Raw genomic sequence first — 15,330 nt, forward strand, 5'->3', positions numbered from 1 at the left:
AACCAAGCGGAGGCTTGCGGACCGCTTTGCGGCACACCTACGCTCGATTCGCAGTAAACAACTGCACCTCCCAGTCGCAAACCATTTCAACTCCCCCTCCCAGTCCTCAGACGACATGTCCATCCTGAGCCTCCTGCAGTGCCACAACGATTCCACCCGAAGGTTGCAGGAACAGCAACTCATATTCCGCTTGGCAACCCTGCAGCCCAATGGTATCAATGTGGACTTCACAAGCTTCAAAATCTCCCCTCCCCCTACTGCATCCCAAAACCAGCCCAGCTCGTCCCTTCCTCCCACCTATCCCCTCCTCCCGCCTCAAGCCCCACCCCCATCTCCTACCTACTAACCTCATCCCGCCCCCTTGACCTGTCTGTCTCCTCTCCACCTATCTTCTCCTCTATCCATCTTCCATCCGCCTCCCTCTTTCTCCCTATTTATTTCAGAACCCCCTTCCCCAACCCCCCACCATTTCTGAAGAAGGGTCTAGGCCCGAAACGTTAGCCTTCCTGCTCCTCTGATGCTGCTTGGCCTGCTGTGTTCATCAAGCTCTACACCTTGTTATCTCATACTGCTGTCAGATGTTTTATCTTTATTACAATTCTGGAAAATCACTTAGTGATTCTTACTTTACACACTTGTCATTAAGCATTTTAACGCATAATTTTATCATCCAGAAATTATTTGGTCCCAAGCATTCCAAACTGGAGTGGTTGCAGTATATCTATAAAGATAGATATTTGACATATTACATATTTTGTTTTTCTAAATTTGATGACTGGATTTTATTTTTTTGGTAATTGCAGAAGAGTATATTGCAGAAGATTATATTTCAGAAGTTTGATTACTGGAAATTAAATTTGTTTTATTTTTGTGATTTTACAGATTCTTATACAGGGGCTGAAGAATCTCAATCGAGCTATACATGAAGACGTGGTGGCAGTAGAACTGCTCCCCAAAGCGATGTGGGTGGCACCATCAGCTATTGTGCTTCAAGATGAAGGACAAGTTGAGGCTGATGAGGATGAAGGAGCAGGCCTTGTAAGGGATCTAATGATGCATGCATTCACTATAATGCTTTCAGAATTATTCAGAAATAAAACTTCTCTTTATACAGACTTGTCATAATAATACGATTTATTCTTTACCGAACCCTCCATTACAGTGTTTCAAAGTAAGAGGATCTGTGTAGGAACTGTAAAAATCATCTTATTGTCCACTAAAGATTCTAGGCAAGGTGAGGAGGGTTTATGGACCTTTTAGTATCAAAGGACCGATTTTGTAAATACAAACCTAAATAGGTGACCAAAGATTTAGGAGAAAGTGATTTTCGGGGTATATTTGACTAGCCGCCATTATTTCCTACAAAACAACTGCCTGTGATTGTTTTTGCAAATGGTATTGACTTCTGTTTAGCTGCGTCAGATTTAAATGATCTGTCCCCTTGCTGCATAGCTTCTGTACATTATTGTATTTCGGTGCTCTAATAGAATACAAGTGACAATCTTTTGTAAATTTAAATTAAAGGAAAAGGTCATCAGTATTAAAAATTATTATGCATGAAAATATTTAAAATTTGATTCAACTGGTAAAGTTGTTCAGATCAAGAATGTCGATCTGAAAGTTAATATGAGCTCTTTAAAAAAACATTTGTTTTCTCTTCAAGCTGAAGAACGTTACAGCTAAAACATGTTCAAAGCCAACTGGTAAAGTAGTAGGGATAATTAAAAGGAACTGGCGGCCATATTGTGGCATGATTTCCAAGTCACAAATTAAGGAGGTGAGTGAATATTTGCAAGGGGATATTACTGCATTTTAAGTAATGTAATAAATTATTCTTAAATTGAAACTTTGTATCTGTATCACTAGTGCCTATATTTTCTATCTGCATTTCAAGTCAACAAGACACTTGTTCACACCAGCAGACCGCAGGATTCCTAGGATTCGAATAGAAACACGACAATCCTCAGCCCTTGAGAACCAGAGAGTAATTGTTGTAATTGATGGTTGGCCCAGAAATTCTCGCTACCCCAATGTAAGTATAACAGTTCAACATGCTTGGTTTGTTTGCCTGGGAAAGATTGTTAGCAAAAATATTCAGATAATATAAAGCTTGAGAAGGAAAGTTGAGCAGTTTATATCAATTATCTGAGTTTGAATATTGTAATAAATTATTCAAGCACATGTCATTTTAAGTGAGATCTATACTCTTGTCTGTTTTCACTTTTTAATTCATGCTTACTAAAATCTATTAATGATAACTGAAAGTGATACCTGATAACTGCCTTAATAAAAGGTGAATAATTACATTATAATTATTGCAAGTTTGTTTTAAAAATTTGTAACTGGTTATTGGGAAACATGGCAGTTACAACTCAACTGCATTTAAAAAAAAATTATACTTTTAATTGGTTTGTTAGAGCAACCTTATGGGCTGGATTTTGTGGTCCGTGGTGAAATGAACATCGAGCACTGTTCCTATATGAACATCAACCCCATATTGATTTTTATGTGCTGTTGACTGGAGGCCCACTATCTATAGACATCTAAGACCTGAGGGAAACTGTGGAGTTCATGAGCAAGGCAAGAAATAGTGAGATTTTAGAAGCAATCAGATTAAAGCATCCTTACCGAGACACGAGTTTACTTTGGAAAATACAATTTAGATTTAAATAAAATGTAGAAAACAGATAAAGCAAGGAAAAGAAAGTTGGGATTATGTGGCAATGATTGAAGAGACAGAAAGGAAAGCGTTTTCCAAATAAATCTACAGCATGAACTAAATCTGAAAGACTGGGGTTCTGCATTGATAGAATTAAATACTCCAATTCTAGAGAAATTATGTGAAAATAATTAAGACTGATTAGGTTGCTTAAAAAAAAATACACCTCTTTGTACCTGCCCTAACTCATTCCTGTCTACTGGTTTTACCTTAATTTCATGCTCTTATGTCGACTTTAATGCTCAGTTGATGGCTGAGATACTGTTATATTGCAATCTTTGGAAGAGCAAGAAACCTAGACAGAAGTTTTTGAATTGCCACGCTAGATTGTATAGGCTTATTCTCACTGCTCTCTGATTTTTGCCATTAAAAATGTGAACTTTGTTATCCTCACCATTCTGCTCCATGCAAAATCCAGGCCTGTGAATCACTTGTTAAACAGTTTGGAAGGGGAACAAAAGCAAGCTAATTGGCTTTATTTGTGATTTGAAGTAATTTTGAATAGTAGTCCTTTCTTAGCATTGGCAAGTTTTCAAGATTAATGTCTGTTTTACTCCAAAACTACTTTGCTATTTCCTGTTTGAAAAGTACATTCTCGCTCGTGTGCAGTGGCATGAAATGTATATGAAATTGACCAGCAGCTCCAACTTTGTGGTTGTCAATTGGTGACGGTTGTAAATAGATGATGGACTTTACATATCATCTTCCCTACCTCTTAATCGTATGTTCACATGCAGTATGAAAACATAAAACTTTACCTCTGATGTAATGTGTTTCTCACTGTGATGAAATCTGTGTCAGAAACTTCTGCAATGCAAGATTACTTCCTTATTTCAGCTTTTTAACAACTACCATAATGCATATGAGCTGTAAAACCCAACTGTAAAAGCAAATGTTCAGATGTAAAGTCATTTAAGATGGGTGTGCGATGCATTGCTCGTCTTCACAGTGGTCATTTGAAAAACAATGTATCCAGCTCAGCCACGCACACCAGATGATTTTAGGTTGATTCCAGTCCTCACCCTATTCTCAGTGTGAGTGCTTGGCTTGGCTTTGGCATTCCTGGATAGGAAAGGGAAATTCAACTGAGCATTGCTTCACTTGTCCAGTAACTCCCTTTCGAAAACACGTTTGATGAGAAAGCATCTTGAGGAAGACATGGAAAGTAGTTGGTGCTGTCAGAATCATTATTTGAGTAGACTTGGGGATCTTAAGGGAAACAAATTCGAAAAAGGCAACAAAATAACCAGAAATTTATGTGCTGCGTTTGTATTTGAACAGGGCCACTTTGTGAGAAGTCTTGGAAATGCTGGGGATAAAGAAACAGAAACTGAAGTTCTTCTGCTGGAGCATGATGTTCCTCACCACCCTTTCTCACAGGCTGTTCTTAGTTTTTTACCCAAAATGCCATGGATAATCACAGAAGAGGTTTGTAAATGTTAAACTCTGTTCAATCAATCTGGAGAGGATGTGAAGTCCAGCTCACCAAAATTTTCATTCCTTATCATACTTTACACTTTAAGAAAAGAAATCGCAATAGGTCAGACATTAACCCGACCAGGTACAATTACAGAGGGAAGTAGGGAATTTAAAAAAAAAAAAAAAAAAATTGCCTAGTTTAATATGGTGTTATTGTGATGACTGTTAAAATAGACAGAGGCCATACTGGCACAGCATTTCAAAGCTGCGTCAGAGCCTAATATAATTTTCTAATGAATATGAGCTTTGTCATGGGGATACCTTTGAGAGAGAAAAATATGTAGGTGTAGGCTGGGTGATGTCTTAACTAACACAAATCAACCCATTTCTGCCTTTAACTGAATCTGGAAGGTCTGTGAATAGCCATCTTAATACGTACAAACATACAAGATAGGAACAGTAGTAGACCATTTGACGCACAAGAGTTTTCTCTGCCATTTAGTTAAATCATGGCTGATCTATTTGTGTTTCAAATTTCACATTCCTGTTTATCCCTTTAACCTTGAATTCCCTTGCCTAACAAGATCTACCTCTGTCCTAAAACCATTCATGACCCTGCCTTCTGAGGCATGGTGTTCCAAAATTGCGCAGGCCTCCGAGAGGGAAAACAAAATCTCCTCTCTGTTTGAAAACGGTGATACCTAATTTTTAAACTGTGCCCCCTACTTTGGACACACCAGCAAGACAAATCATTTTTCTACTACCTCCTTGTCAAGACTATTCAGGATCTTGTATACAGTAGTCAGGTCAATTGTCATGCTCCTAAACCGAAGGAGATAAGAGTGTGGAGCTGGAGGAGCACAACAGGCCAGGCAGCATTAGAAGAGCAGGAAAGTTGATGTTTCGGGTCGGGACCCTTCTTCAGAAAACCGAAGGAGTTAGGTTGCACCTTTTATTTGTTCACTCTGTTGCAGGAATTTCTGGGCTGTGATGAACCCTGCTATCTCCTGACCTTTAAATCAGAGAGTGATGAGACAGAGATCAATAGAGTGTCAAAGTGGCTTTTACTACTTAGCTATAGCAAGGGACTCCAGCATATCTTAAAAAAAATGACGGGCTGGAGACCTCGAATATAAGATTACAGAAGCAGTTATACTCTCAGATTCAGTCACAATAAACGAACACGTAGCATTTAAGAGATTTACAGCTGTCTAAATTCAATCATTAGTATTGATTAGGTTTTTATTGTGTAAAATGAATGCAATTAACCTAGATACATTTATATAAATGTAATATACGATAAGTGTGAAGGCACGTATATACTGTCAGGTCTGATTGCACTATAGGCTACAATTTGTCCTTAATGGTTCATAGCTGACTTCTGTATATCAACTACCCTCCCCTTTCTGATGCACGTGGTGTGTTGATAGCTTATTTTAAGGCTTAGAGGTTCAATGAATAAACAACCTCTTTGTTTACCTGTGATCATTATCATCATTATTCCTTTGATATCTTGCAGGTACGTTACTTCCTGGAACAAATTGTCCCAAGTATTGTTTAACTAACAGTTTTGTGTCCTTCTGAGTTCATCCACAGTTAGCAGATCACAACTGTGTGCTGTTAAATATTGCTCTGCAAGTTATTTTGTCGTAATATTATTTTTAAACTCTTTAACACTGGATGTGGGCTTCTCTGGCTAAGCCAACATTTATTTAAATATAAAAACTAAAGAACAATAGACACTGAAAATCAGAAACAATAATAGAAATTGCTGGAGAAACTTAGAAGCTCTGAGTATCTGGAGAGAAAGCAGAATTAATGTTTCGGGTCCAGTGACCCTTCTGCTGTTTCTGTTTTTTGTTTCTGATTTATTTAAATATGATGTCGTGAGCCTCATCTTCAAACAGTTTTTGATTTTTATCCAATGTTGCATGGGTTTTCCAAGCTATTGGTAAATCTGGCAGCTTTCTTGGGTGGAAGTCCGTTTTCATTCACTCATTGATTTGTGCACATGAAAGCTCATCACTTTTTTATCTTCGAAGTCAGCGACATTTTAACCAAATTTGCAACATATTTGTATATTGACTTTGAATGCCAAATCTCTGTTAGGTAAAATTTATTAACCCAATGGCTTTTTCATCTGGCTTTTGGTTTGTATGAAGGATGAATACCCATGATATCAGTATTTCTTTTCTCTTTATAAATGTCCTTGAATCTTGAATGATATTGCATAACAGATCATCTTGTTTTACCCCAGATTGTGGCTCGCTGTAATTGTGTACAGTCTTGGGCCTGATCTCCAAAGTTTAATGACTTACTAAAGTTGTCAATTTAGCTTAATTTCATTAGATTCTTAACAGTGAACTTTGTATTTGTATGTCTGCAACTTGCCATTTAAAACTTAAGCATTGGAAATTAGCATGTGATTTAAAAATAGATGTTATTTCTTCATAGATATAGCTCATGATCCATCAATTGATTAACTATTCTGTACAATTGCAGGATTTAAAAAAGAGGATGGACCTCCGACATCTCTATATCTGCAGTGTGGATCCTCCTGGATGCACTGATATTGATGATGCTCTGCATTGTCGAGAGTTAGAAAATGGAAATCTGGAGGTAAATTCCGATAAATATACATTTGAATCTTGTTACACGCTTGGTAAAGAAAATCTCTTTTTGAATTGGAGCAGAAATATAGATTGCGCAAAAGGTTTTTAGCAAACATTTTCAATGAAAAGTCAGGTTTATGACCTGTACTCAAAAGAGAAAAAAAATCTGAACCGACCAAGCCAGTGTTTTCATTACTTGGAAACCCAAATGTTGTAAGTAAGTAATAAGATAAGAATATAAAAATACATGATCCAATTGCTTTCTATACTAGTAATTTTTAATGTGACAAAGTTTGAAATAAAAAATTGAAGTCATTCAGTTGAAAGATGGAATAATAAGACATTTTCAACTCTCAATTCCACCTGGTATTGGTGCCATCTAACCTATCTGTTGTTGTTGCCCATGATTGATTAAGACAAAATGGCTATTAGGGATTTTCTTGTTAACTGACACAGACAGTCGGAGGAAGTTTTAGCTGATGTAGTGTTTCATATAACTCTGATCATGGCCTTCACCACAGACTACACAACGCCTCTGAGTGTAGCAAGATGGGACTAGAATGCAAACAGTAAGACTGTGATGAGTTGCTCAGATGAAAACCATCTGATTTGAGATTTCGAGATTCTATGTGAAATAGAAAGGGAAAGCTTGACCTACCTGAGATGAAGCATTTTAAGTAATTGTAGTTATGTATTAAAGCAGACACATATATAGAATAATAGAAGTTTAAATTTATTAGATATTGAGGAATTAGATTTTTATAGATAGTTCGCCCTGGATGGAGAGACTGGTTTCGACAAACACCTTTCCAAGATCTGTTTTTCTGTCTGCAGAACAACAGAAAAGTATAAACAAGATAACCTTGTAACAGCAGCAAGAGACAAATCACATCACATGACAAGGGGGGGGCGCAGAAACAATTGTGAATCAGGGCTACTAAGACTGCGAGAGAACAAACAATTGCCACTTCGAACCTCAGAGTCTGGGTTTGTTTAACTCTTTCAAATGGGATAAGAAGGAAGCTGTCACGGAATCATAGTATTAGATTTAACTATGTATAACTTGATAAGTAACTATGTTAGAACGGATATTACAAATATTATAACTGGTTGAAATTAACATCCTTTTAATCACCTATACTAAGGACAGTAAGGGATATGAATTGCATGACCTAACTTTTTTTTTATTCATTCATGGCATGAGGGCATCACTGGCTAGGCCAGTATTAATTGCCCAGAGGACAGTTAAGAGTCAGCCACATTGCTGTGGGTCTGGAGTCGCATGTAGGCCAGACCAGGTAAGGATGGCAGTTTCCTTCCCTCAAGGAATTTTTTGTAACAATCAAGTATACAATGCAGCTGCCAAATATCTGGGAAGGGACATAACAATTCCTTTTGGAATGTGGTCAATAAGATATATTGAAAAGAGCTCGAAGACAGGTGTTAGGGGATCTGATGAACATCGTGAGATAATGGGAAGGCTTAAAATTTACCATTAAGTTGTCCATCATTGATCGTGTATCCACCGGATTGGATGTGTAAATCAGAGGAGATGTGGCAAGTACTAATGTCAATGTTGCGTGTAATCATTGTAACGTGTATACATATCCTGTACTTTATTAGGAAAGTTAGGGTGTCATGACCTCCAATCTGAGCTGTATTTAAGAGGCCACAGGGCCCCTTGTGAAAGCCAGATTAGGTGCGGTCTCTGGCCTCTCCCACAGTTGTGGTAAAAAAGCTCTGAATAAATGTCACTTGTACAGCTGAACACAGAACTGGAGACTGCGCTTTGACACCTCTCCCCAACAGTATCTTTTCTATGTCAAGTATTAATTTTAAGCAATAACAATTGTCCACGTATACATTATCATTTGAATTTAACATAGTTAGCAAGTTGATTGAAACTCTGAACCAATTGTTCAGATTATCTTCAGTTCCAGCAAATGGGAAAATATAGTACAAGTATTGAAATGAGCAGAATTGGGCAGAAATCTCTTAATGTCGAAACTGAGCAATCAAGTGGCTTGTTCCTTAATTTCTGATTACAATATTATTAAATTAGAAAGATTAGCCAACATACTTGGGTGTGCTTGAACTTAATTTGTTTCTGCCTGTTATGATTGCATAGTTTTTATATAGTACAATGTAGCAAAATAATTCACTGAACAATGTTGGGACAAGAACTGAACTTCAGAGACTTAATGCTCCAAATGATTTTGTATTCTATAACTTGTTAATCTATTTATGTTTGCAACATGTTAGTTTGGTAAACTGTAAAGCATAATATGTTCTTAAACATTGAGGTTGAATGTCTTCAGCTCTACAATACCACATGAGGTTGTAAGTGGCCGTTTTATTTCATTCCTTAATTTGAATGTGATTTGAAATGTTGTCTGAGCACTTTAGGGATGGTAATATATCTGTGAATGTTCAAAAACAGGTTGGAGTACATATAGCAGATGTAAGCCATTTTATCCGTCCTGGTAACGCTCTGGATCAGGAGTCAGCAAACCGAGGGACCACAGTATATCTTTGTGACAAGGTAAGGATCCTACAACTCTAATAATGATCATCATAGATTTGAAATGAAGTGTTTTTAATTGGACTTAGTTTGAGCAAAACAATATTTGTTTTATGGCAATTCAGCTATGATAGTATCAACTTTTCAAGAGATGTGTTTGTCCTGTTTCAGTCATAGAACTAGTCTGGAGGAGACACTGTTTACCTTCAGTACAAGGATAGGGAAAGAAGCTGACACAATAGCAATAATACTGTTTTATTTGATTTCCAATAGAGAATTGATATGGTTCCTGAATTACTGAGCTCAAATCTTTGCTCCTTAAGATCCAATGTTGAGAGGTAACTTTTTTTTTTGTCTGTGCATGTCCTATATTTGTACTTGGCTAACAAGGTGTAGAGCTGGATGAACACAGCAGGCCGAGCAGGAAGGCTGATGTTTCGGGCCGAGACCCTCCTTCAGAAAAACATTTTTCTGAAGAAGGGTCTCGGCCCGAAACGTCAGCCTTCCTGCTCCTCTGATGCTGCTTGGCCTGCTGTGTTCATCCAGCTCTACACCTTATCTCAGATTCTCCAGCATCTGCAGTTCCTGCTATCTCTATATTTGTACTTGCTTGTTTCCTGATCTTAAGTGTAGCATTGAGAAACTCTAATTGAATGACAACCCTTTCCTTCTTTCCGCTTTGGCAGTTGCCTTCAGTGACTACTTGAGATGAGATTTTTAGCATTCTCTGTTTCTGACACCCAGAAAATAAGTCATGTACAGGGGATGAAGTTGTTGATTCCTTCAGACCTATAGCCAAGGACAACAACAGATTAAGTTCATAGTAATTTGATAAATCTGTGCCTTATTTTCTAACTTGAAGATATTGGTAGTCACTTAACTTGTGTTCGTTTATTTTATAGATTTGCATTTTCTTGTATTTGGGAAATGACACACAACGCTGAAATTCTACATACTATGTATACAAAAAGTGTTATTAATTCAAAGGTAAAGTAATATTTTAAAGTCCTGAGCCCAGGAAATTTTTTTATTCACTCCATTTTCCTTAATATGGCTACTTAATCTTCTGGTTATGTGGCTGAAGTGACAGAACAGGCAAACAACGAAGAGTAAAAGAGAAGGTGATCTCAAAGCTTTATTTAAAATATAATGTAACATAAGCAACTTAATTACTTATATAAAAGCAAACTACTGCAGATTGTCAAACATTGAAATAAAAACAGAAAACGTTGGGGCAACTCAACAGATCTGCCAACAGAATTTTGAGTCCAATATGACTTGTTCAGAATAGTTCTGAAAAAAAGTCATATCATACTTAAACCATTACCTTTCTTTCTCCACAGATGCTGCTAGATTTCAGTTACTCCAGCATTTTCTGTTTTAATTTCATTGGTCGTAATTTTGAAATGCAAACACATATTCCACTTCTTAGCAATAAATTTGGATGAACACAGGAAACTCTTTGAACCTTACACACTTTAATTCTTAAATGCCCCTTTTTAAATCACAGGATGATAGTCAACTGTCAGTTAATACTAGATAAATTTGCAGATGATAGTGAAATGTTGATAAAATCAAATATGAAAAGTTAGTGTTTTTTACTTTTAAGCTTTCTTAGCTTCTAAACTATTTAATATGTACAACGTTCCATGGTATTATCCTGTTAAATCTCAGTAGCCTTTGTATTCAGACACAATAGCCTGTTGTTTATTTGCAGACATTTTTTGTATTTGTTGACTAGAAAACAAACATTCAGCCAGGTGTATCAATGCTGTCTTAAGAGCTGATGAATACATTTGCAGTTTAATTGTGGAATGATATCCATTTAAATAAAAAAAAAGGCTAGCAGCAAAAATTACTAAAACAGTTCTAATGCGATCTGAAAAATAAATGGTCAAGTAATCTTAGCCTCTGTATATTAAAGTAGCTGGATTTTCCACATGCCAGGTGGTCGTTATTTCAGCGTAGATGGGAGTTGCACAAAGGGACCCTGTGTATTTCTATATGCACCGGGCAATTTCCATATGCCTGGAAGCTTCCAAAAGTCTCCATTAAATCAGAGAATTTGCGAGTTCTGATAAAATTAAGTAGTTAACATGGGAAACATTGGACTATTGCATACACAGTCAAACTCCTGAGTAACTATTAAACCAACCCCATAATACCTTGTACCTCCCACCCCCTTGTCCTTGATCTGGCAACCCTGAACTCAACAACCTCATCTCCTGTTTCTTGCCTGACTTGAGATACCTTGCCTGCTGTCTGCCGCACACCCCTTCCTCACCTGCAGCCAGCACGCATCACCAACCAACCAATGTCCCCGCCACTCGCGAGCACTCTCTCGCTTGTGTGTTCCCTCTCCCGCGCGCTCTCTGGCTCGTGCTTGCTCTCTCTCACGCTCTCTGGCTCTGTCTCTCTCACGATCTCGTTCTCACTCACTCCCAACCTGATCCAACACCTGCCATTGGCCAAGAATTGCCCCACGCCTACGACAACCTACAGTCTAAACGTATCATCACTTACCTTGCCACCTTGCATCTATACCACTTGGCACTCTAACCCCCACCAAGGTGGTACCCTACTTACCCTTCACTTTCATTCCCCAACCCACCTGGGATGCAAACATCACTCTTAGGTACTGTTTGACAGCAGCTGCCAAAGTGGCTGTCTGTATCTTCAAATTGGCAGCTACCTGCTGTGGAAAGGGGGCATGGTTTGCTTCTTCTGACAGTTCTGCACTATGAAAAAACTGTCAGAATAGAGGTGTGGCTTTGCCTTTCTGAGGGAGACTGGATCAGAATCTCCTCTGGGAAATGTGGCACTCTCTTTCATAAAATATCTTTCTACATGAGATTGCCACGCCTCGGAAAAATCTGGCCTAGTATGTCCAAGCAGCAATGTAAAGAAAGTATTGGTTTTCATTGAGAGATGGCCATTGGAGTTAACTTAACTAGTTTAAATAAGTGCAATTTCATTCTGGAGGCTGTGTATAAATTTTGTACAAAATTTGACAATAGTATTTGTATGTATTTATTTTTGCACATTTGTTTAATAGGCATCACTCACGTATGCTGAAGCACAAATGAGAATTGATGATGAAAGCATGAATGATGAGGTTACGTTAGGACTTCGTCGTTTAAATAAACTAGCAAAAATTCTGAAAAAGAGAAGAATTGACAATGGGTGAGTTTAAATGTTTTAAATTTTTCTTCTTTCAAATGTACACAAAATATTATTTTATTCTTAAAATGAATCATTTAGTCCAGGGCTTTCTGTAGACTTACATTTGCTTCTAAGTCAGAAGATTATGGATTGAATCCTGAGATTTTGAGAAAATCTAGGTTGATGCACCTATGCAGTACATTCATGAGATATAAGGCAGAGTGTTTGCCCTTTCAGACGGTGTAAAACACACTAGCCCAGATTTTCTGAAGGCCAGAGTCATTGAAGCAGTGTAAACTAGAATTGCATGTTGGGACCATGCAGGGTATCAGGTGCAGAAGTCTCTGTGGACGTTGCCCAAGAACCTGAAGATTCTGATGGGCAGTTCTCCTGTGTCTAGAACCAGCCAGAAATTCATTAAATTCAGATAATTTGAAGAGTCCAGACTGAGTTAAGCTGGTAGTTGCCCAAGAAAAGTTAGAGAATTAAAAGCCTATTTGTCAGTATTAGCTATTATATTGAGCACTCGACTCACTCGTCATCCTCCACCAACTATGTCCAAAATCACAGACCTAAGGTTTCCAACCCTGATTAGAATATCTGGGCCATTGTAACATTATTCAAAGTGCAGGGAAGTTGTCTATATACTTAACAGAATTATCCTGCAACTAACACGAGAAAAATAAACAGTAAAAGTAATCTTGACAAATGATTTACTGATCAAATTAAGTGAGAGCATTCAAATTTAAATTTAATCTGGCACTTAAATTAACTTGAATTCCACAGCATGTGTTACAAGGTAATGGTTTTGCCATATTCAACTTGACATCATAGTGCAGAAGTTGAGAGGGCCATTTGAGCAGCAATAATTAAGTTAACTGGGTAATTCACTCAGTGCTGAATGCTATTTTGTATCTCAAATTATGAGCCTTAGTTACTGGGGGAGTCTAATTGTGGTTTAATTGAAATCTGTATTTTTGTTTCCAGTGCGCTCACACTGTCTTCTCCTGAAGTGCGATTTCACATAGACAGTGAAACCCATGATCCTATCGACCTACAAACCAAAGAATTAAAGTACGTATTGCAGATTTAAATATTGGGTAGCTTTGAGATCAGTTAATTTCATTTTGAAGAATATTTTATTCCTGTGTTATAATAGTCAAAATTAATCAAAATACAGAAAATATAGACTTTTACCTTTAGATTACATTTATTTTCACACAGTTAATTTTGAGAAATACAATGCAGTCATTTATTCAATGATTATAGTAACTGATATTTAATGAAGTAGCAAAATTGATTTTCTATCCATAATGTGATTTGAATCTGTTCTGTAAAAGTGAAAACTATGTAAGTGTTCAATCTTAACATTTCAGAATTTTTGTGCTTATATGGATTATTCTTTTATTATTTGAGTAAGAATGTTTTGGAGTCCAAGTCTCACTTCAAGACCTGAGCACACACAGCTAGGCTGGCTTAATCAGTGCAGCATTCAGGATACTGCATTATTGGACATGCTGCCTTTTGGATGAGCCGTTATACCAAGACCGTATCTATACTCGGATTAACGTAAAAGATCCAACAACACTTACTTTACAGGACAACGAGGAAATTATCTGCAATATCCCAGCTAATATTTATGCTTCAAACAACACCATAGTAATCAGATTATCTGATCATTATAACATTGCCATTTGTGGGAGCTTTCTACATACAAGTTGGATCGTGTTTTAATTGCAACTAAGACTATGCTTCAGAGTACTTAATCGGCTGTAAAGTGCTGATGTCTTGAGGTTGTACAAGATCCTAAATAAATGCAAGTCCCTATTTTTCCATTGATCTCCCATTGCACTATAATAATGTAACTTAGTTGATATTTTACTCTATGCTGAATGAATTGTTTTATGTAATGCAGTGTGGTTTTGATCTAAACTTGCCTTACAGGGAAAAGAAATCATAGAGAATTCTGTTTAATTACTTTTTACTCCCTCCCGCACCTGAGGTACTGAAGTTACTTTGGGTTAAATCAGGCTATCTTAGCAATGACTGAGTTTCCCTGACAAAGGATCTTATAAGCCAAATGATTTAACTGCACACTGAGCTGCAATTATACAGGGTTATTCAAAATTTTATGCTTAGAGTTTTCCTTTTGTACTTTCTGAAAACATGAGCAGCTGAATGTTCTGAGCATAATTTGGTTTGTTTTTTCTTTCCTAGCAGTATTAAATACTGATTAATGGCATTTTATTCTCTAAATCCGTATAGAATAATACACAGCAGTCCGTCTAAACAATACCCCATCAGTTGTTTCTAATTCATGTGTTGTATTTCTAGGTTATTTTTTAGGAACAGTCATTTGTAGTTTCGTTTGAATCTTCTTTTGTTGTAAAACTTGTATGTTGCAAGAATGTGAGAGGAAAGCCAAATCTTTTGCTGAAGCATGCAATATTGAAATCAAAAACGTGGAACCTGTTTTCAGAAGTTTTTTTTCATTCTTTGAATTTGACCATTACTGGCAAAGCCAGGCAGTATTTATTGCCAGTTCTTAATTATTCCTGAGAAGGTGGTGATGATTATTATCTTCAGCTACTGTTGCCCATGTAGATGCATTCATGGTTTTGTTAGGTGGGGAATTCTGGGATTCTTATCCAACTATGATGCAGTCCAAAATCAAGGTGCTATGTGAAATTGTAGAGAAACTTGAAACTGGTTGCATTTCATGCACTTGTTAGAATCATAAAGATCTATAGTACAGAGAAAAGACCCTTCAACCTATTATGTCCACGCTGTCAAAAACAATCACCTAACTATTCTAAGATAACAAGGTGTAGAGCTGGATGAACACAGCAGGCCAAGCAGCTTCAGAGGAGCAGGAAGGCTGACGTTTCGGGCCTAGA

The 15,330-nt window shown here is 37.2% G+C and overlaps 1 protein-coding gene across 1 annotated transcript in view; it reads left to right on the top strand.

Moving 5' to 3' along the window:
• Nucleotides 1-15,330, top strand: part of dis3 (DIS3 exosome endoribonuclease and 3'-5' exoribonuclease) — a 48,371-nt gene that overhangs the window by 15,243 nt on the left and 17,798 nt on the right. The window contains exons 6-15 of the mRNA XM_048598406.1: nt 883-1,038; nt 1,664-1,777; nt 1,895-2,032; nt 4,001-4,147; nt 6,641-6,757; nt 9,191-9,292; nt 9,545-9,609; nt 10,174-10,258; nt 12,327-12,454; nt 13,421-13,507. Of these exons, the coding sequence (XP_048454363.1) occupies nt 883-1,038; nt 1,664-1,777; nt 1,895-2,032; nt 4,001-4,147; nt 6,641-6,757; nt 9,191-9,292; nt 9,545-9,609; nt 10,174-10,258; nt 12,327-12,454; nt 13,421-13,507 (1,139 nt within the window). The remainder of the gene's footprint in view (nt 1-882; nt 1,039-1,663; nt 1,778-1,894; nt 2,033-4,000; nt 4,148-6,640; nt 6,758-9,190; nt 9,293-9,544; nt 9,610-10,173; nt 10,259-12,326; nt 12,455-13,420; nt 13,508-15,330) is intronic.

Source organism: Rhincodon typus, chromosome 6, assembly GCF_021869965.1.
Source record: "Rhincodon typus isolate 14 chromosome 6, sRhiTyp1.1, whole genome shotgun sequence".
NCBI lineage: Eukaryota > Metazoa > Chordata > Chondrichthyes > Orectolobiformes > Rhincodontidae > Rhincodon > Rhincodon typus.